This window comes from Gavialis gangeticus, unplaced genomic scaffold, assembly GCF_001723915.1.
Source record: "Gavialis gangeticus isolate Ggan-Ray unplaced genomic scaffold, GavGan_comp1, whole genome shotgun sequence".
NCBI classification, from domain to species: Eukaryota; Metazoa; Chordata; order Crocodylia; family Gavialidae; genus Gavialis; species Gavialis gangeticus.
This window is the reverse complement of record NW_017729008.1, coordinates 22,060,807-22,066,574: the sequence shown is the minus strand read 5'-3', so window position 1 is coordinate 22,066,574 and position 5,768 is coordinate 22,060,807. Positions and strand designations below refer to the sequence as shown.

Genomic DNA, 5,768 nt, shown 5'->3' with positions numbered 1-5,768 from the left:
GTTACTCCCTTCAGGTGCTCATGCATGGTCCCTCGGGCTTCTGTCCAACTAGGGCTGATTTTAGCGTACCGATGTGGGAACAACATGGAAGAAAAACAAGGAATACAGACCTAGCAAAGACAGTTATCTATCTTTGGAAACACAACAAATATATCTGACCCTACTCCCTTTGAGTGCCTACTAGGAGACTTAACTTTGGTCAGTACTGCCTGCCTTCTCTCTTCTTCAGGCCTTTCTTGACATACAACAATAGATTTACCTTCCTAGGAAACATTCCCAATCTGACCCATTTGGTACGTGTCCAGTCTGAGGCACTCCTGCCCCCCCTCATTGAGACTTCTGGATAGAGATTCACTGTGTCATGGTAGTTAGGACAACTAGGGCTGTTGGCTCAAGATTGCTCTATTATCATGTTTTTTCAGTAGATCCAATCCATTAGCTATCAAGTGACTACTACAAAAATATATGCTCTGGTCCACAGTGGATATTGCAGTACAACACAAAGGTCACACTCCAACATGAAAGTTAAAATGAGAAATGGAGAAATAAGCAGTGTTCACGAAACAAGATGGAGTTCACAATTTGATCCAAACAATGCCCTAAGTCACAATACATCTGTCACAATAGCTAACATAATAGTAGGGGAAAATGGATAGAAAACACTTTTCCCCTCATATTTACTGGTATTTCCAAATCTTGAGTCACTCAAACAATTGTGATGGCATCAAAGGCAGATTCACAGCAAGCATTACAAAATTATTTTCAGAAGTCCACACTGGTTAGAGAGTGGATTTTGTATAACTTCCATGGGTTATGGAGCTGCTAAATGGAAAACATTCATTAAACAGTTCAGTTGCATTTTTGTTGAATACAAATATAGTTAAGTTATCCTTTATAGTGTAATAAGCCTGCTCTTGCTCTCACTAAGGTTAATAACAAAATGTCTCTGTAGGAACAGAATTGCGGGTGTAGTATAACTATATTCTTAACTCAAGCTCTTTATAAATGTAATTGCCGTTTTAAATGAAACCTCATCATTTTTAAAACTCACTTGGGTTTGAGATTTATATTGGGTGGGTTCAATGTCTCTAATGAATGTCCCTTCCTGGTGAAGCCAGGCCAAATGGTTTTTTTCCATAACACTGTACACACTTTACAATTTCTCATAGTTTTGACCTGAGCAAGGTAATACTCTGGTTTCAGCTAGGCCTTGTACTAGGTGGGTTTTGTTCAAGCCCAGTACTGAGAGCATGTGAACCTGAGGGGGGTGTCTAAAAAAGATAAAGAATATTTATGCAAAGCCCTGCAGATGAAATCCAGACTTTTGTCAGTAAACAACTAATTCATTTGAGAAAGAAACAAAGGAAATGCTATACCAGTTTGCCCAGCATCCATTTGCATTCTGTACTGAACTATTCTGGGGTACAGGAGACCCGTTTCTGTCAAACTTCTGAAGATTTGACTCTGGTGTTTGCATTTTACTGAGGACTGAAACAGAAGAGAGACACTAAAAAGAACATAGGGTGTCTTTACACGTAACCTGGGTTAGGGGGTGCTTTAATTAGAGCCACTCTAAGTAGCCACTCTAATTAAAGCACCCACAGTGTTGCATGTCTCCAGCATCTTGTGCTTCAAAATGGTAGCAGAAGCGCCTTGTTCAACAAGTTTTAGTTAAAGCACCTCTGCTGTCATTTTGAAGTACAGGGATACTGGATACAACATGCAAGGATGCATGATAATTAGCACATTCTAGAAAACTTGATTAATTTGTAGTTTGCTCCTACACGTGCTAATTAGCAAAAATCAGAGCAGGCATTGGGCACATGTACAGGTGCCCATAATGTCTATAGGACTTCATCTACTCCCTGGATTTCAGATATTGAATGATTTGTGCAGTGTTTCTGGCATTTTATCTTTTACCTTTCTTTGCCTTTCTCATTTTTTCCCTGAATAATACCTTCTACCACAAAACTAAAAAAGCCATTTTAATTGCTGTGGTTACTAAATTTATTATTTTGAAGCACAACATAGAGCCCAACTTATTATTATTCACACTGAGTGAAGGTTGATAAGACTTGCTCATACATAGCCCTGTCTTCAAGGGGTTTATCTTTTTTTTGCCACTGAATACAATATTTTGTGTTTTATTTTGTTCTCCTCTCCTTCCCCCATGCACACCTTTCAAAGTTTCTCAAATTTGGGCAAAATTGTCATGTCAAAATTCTAGTGTTTCAATTTTGCCAGTCTGCAATTTTTCCAAGATTGGCAAATGTCAATATCAAACAAAACAAAGCAAGTCTTTAATTTCTAAATATTTTATGTGAAAAATGGAATCATTTTATAGAAAAAAGGATTCTAGCTTTTGAGGAAACCACAATTTTATGCTCAAAATGTTATAACAACTTTAATTATAATTTTAGGCCTACTGAGAGAGTCATGTCAGGTGTCTAGTTATATTACATTATTTTCTATGATTTCCACTGCTCTGACATTGTATCAAATGACCTCATGTTAATCACCCTTTTTCTTGAAATATTCTTCTAAGCCATTAACTACTGAAAAGAAATCAACAGAGTACATTGCCTTCAGTCATTTGTTGATGGACTACAAAAGGACACGTAAAATTAGGAAAGATTATATTTAAAACGAGAAATTTTTTTTTTTCAATTACAGATTCTTTCCTTAAAGATCAGATCAGGAGAGAAATGCATTCATTAGTTGGATTCATTTAGCAACCTTTTTTTCTGTAATACCCCAAAGCTAGAAAAATGTGTTAAGTATTTTCAAAATTGTATTAAAAATGCCCTTAGAAAATATTTAAGCCTAAAGTTTCACTCCTACTTTGGCTCAGGAGACATATTTAGAGATTTCAGTACAAGTACTCAGTGTAGCATTGGTCTGATGTGAGCAGCTGCGGTGGGATATAATAGACCCCTGTTACAGGAAGACAGAAGAAAGTTCTCTGCCCCCATTATGTCCAGCTTCAGAGGTGTGCCAGTGTGTGGGGTGACAGGCAATGGGGTCATACAATAGCATTACAAATAAAACTGAGATTAAGAAATCCCTAAACCATCACTGTTCATTATAAAACAAGGACATTTAGGAGGCCAAGTGATATGATATGGTTTCACCAAATTCATTTAAATTTTACTTTAGAAAGATGAAGGACAACTCTACGTTATGGCAAACTCTATGGATGAAGGTACCATGTCTTCTGAGTTGGCAGAAGTCATAAAACGACTGTGGAAGGACCCTGGGATCCAGGCCTGCTTTGAAAGGGCTGCAGAATATCAGCTTAATGACTCAGCTGCGTAGTAAGTTACAAGAATTATAGCTGAAGGAAGTTTAATTACTTCTGGGATGGACCTGTGGAAATAACTCAAACTAGTTGGTCTTTAGCAAGTCCTAAAAGGTTTTTTGTGGGTTTTTTAATGTTCTTTTCTAGAATCTAGAGTATCTAGCATATACAGAATGCAGAGTGAGAAAGGTGGGGATTTAGCAACCAGGCTTCTTTTTGGTCTTCCTATGACGTTAAAATCATGTAACCAAGTGAACAGATATCAATAATAATAGGATGTTTCTTTCATTAGATATATCCATGCTGGAGATAAAAGGTGTTCTTTTAATTTGAGTTAATTTATGTAACGTGAATTAAATTTTCCTTAACTTAAAGGTAGTGCAAGAGCAATTTAGCCATGATGGTCCGTAAACTGAGAGAAAGTCAAGGACTTCTTAGGATGACATTGTTTATTGGACCAACTATGTAGTTGGGATAGAGTTAGATAAGCTCTCAAATATAAGACATGTCAGATCTGATGAAGAATATCTTGCATTTGAGAGCTTGTCTAACTCTATCCCAAGTATGTAGTTGGACCAATAAAAGATACCACTGTAAGAAATCCTTGCCGCTCACTTAAAGCTTTTTGTGGAGTCTGGGTTTGATCTTGAACTACTAAGGCGCCATAGGGAAAAGACCTTAAAGGAGAACTAGAAAGGCAAGAACTGGAGCAAACAGCCGCAGAGCAGATACAGGCTGGGATCTCTGCTGTAGCTGTTCCTGAAGCTGCAAACTCTATGGGGAATGATTCTGCCGTTTTTTTCCCTGCTGGCCATATAGGAGAGGGGAGGGGATGGGGCAGAGAAATCCTAATTTACCACAGTTCTGAGTCTCAGGATACACTGGGCAGACCCAGCTCCCATTTTACACCTTTTTCCCGTGCAGTTTTTGGTTCATTTGTTTCTGCAATTCCTCCTACTGGATGGAGTCTGGCTAGAAGTACCTTTACAGTAGTAACAAAAGATGAAGTTTTCTTATCTATTAGAGAAAGGTATAAGTAGCAGCACTGATAGGAAGCTGAAGTCAAATAAATTCAAAGTAAGTGAGGGTACTTACCCACTGAAACAAACTACCAGAGGAAGTAATGAGATTTTCCATTCTTGATGTCTTCAGCTCAAAACTGGATCATTGCTTGCAAGATATTTAAAGGAAAGTTACTGGACTACTTACAAGAGAAAATTTCACTGAAATTCAATAGCCTGCATAATACAGATCATGCCAGATTTTTGAGTGATCCCTTAAAAATATAGGCAGCAACTGCGTAAAATAAAGCAGTTTTTTTTTTCCCCATAGTCTTTTAATATTTTGCCACTATGGCTATGGGATGGATGGTGAAACTCTGCTAGTCCTTCTTTCCCCCACAATGCACATCCAGAAGAGAAATTGTGTATTATCTTCATGTTATGTTAATGAATGACAACTAAGGGTTCCACATTAGGAAATTTAGCCACCAGGGCCAGGTACAGATGTTATACTTTTAGAAATATAAGTGATTGGAAACTGGTTCATACCCACGACAGAACAGAAGTTCAGCACACAGACTGGTTTAAAAATAGTGGAACCCAGTCTAAGATTTTCCACTCCACCACTAAAGGGCAAATATGTGTCCCATTTACTACCAATCTAAACTGCGCCTTTTACAGAAACCCATGTAACTTAGATTGATTCTGCCTTGGACTTTTTGAATGTCTGTACCTAACTGAGAAGGTGAAGTCCAAGATAACCTAGTAGGTCAGTAGCACAGCTAGAAGAGAGCTCAGGTCTCATATGTTCTAAATTAGTGTATTGTCTCCTATTCCACACTGAAAACTTATGAAAAGAGGTAAATGCCTTCAGAAAAGCATGGATGGACACAGATTATGTGATGTGATGGGCATGGATCATGTTCTTTTTTGTTTTTAGCCAGAGATATATTTGAGAAATAAAAGAAGTTATCCAAGAACCACCTAGTCCAGGGTTCTCATTAATTTTGATGGGAAGTATGCATCTAACACCTGTTCAGGTACTTTTAAAAATCCAATTAGGCATCTCTGTGCATCTTTAGGTGCCTGAATACCTTTCAAAAGCTGCTGTCTTAGACCTAATCCTACACTGTTAAAGTCAATGTGATTTTTGTCATTGCCATCAAGCTTCTAATTATCAATCTAAAGCTTACTGAAGCCAATCAGCTTTCCAATGTAACAATTATGTTGCTTTTAGAACTAAACTATAGTAAATTGGGATAGCTCTATTGACTTCTCCTGAGAGATGCCAATTTATACCTGCTGAGGATCAGACCTTACATGTGTAACTGATTATTCTTTAATTAGCGATTTGGTAAACAAAGTTTAATCCCTCTCCTTTTAATTTTTTTTTTTTTTTTTGCTGCAAAGTAGCATTAAAATGCTAGGCTTATTGAATTCTGGTGAAGATCTGCTTTTAGGGAGTCATG

General features: G+C 37.5%; 1 protein-coding gene across 2 annotated transcripts in view; it reads left to right on the top strand.

Annotated features, from left to right (window-relative positions):
• GNAT3 (G protein subunit alpha transducin 3) overlaps nucleotides 1-5,768 on the top strand; it is a 79,597-nt gene that overhangs the window by 58,287 nt on the left and 15,542 nt on the right. Inside the window, exon 5 of one of the 2 annotated variants that reach the window (XM_019509717.1) lies at nucleotides 3,167-3,314. In XM_019509717.1, the coding sequence (XP_019365262.1) occupies nucleotides 3,167-3,314 (148 nt within the window). Of the gene's footprint in view, nucleotides 1-3,156; nucleotides 3,315-5,768 lie in introns of both variants that reach the window. The other variant, XM_019509716.1, reaches the window with a different exon arrangement.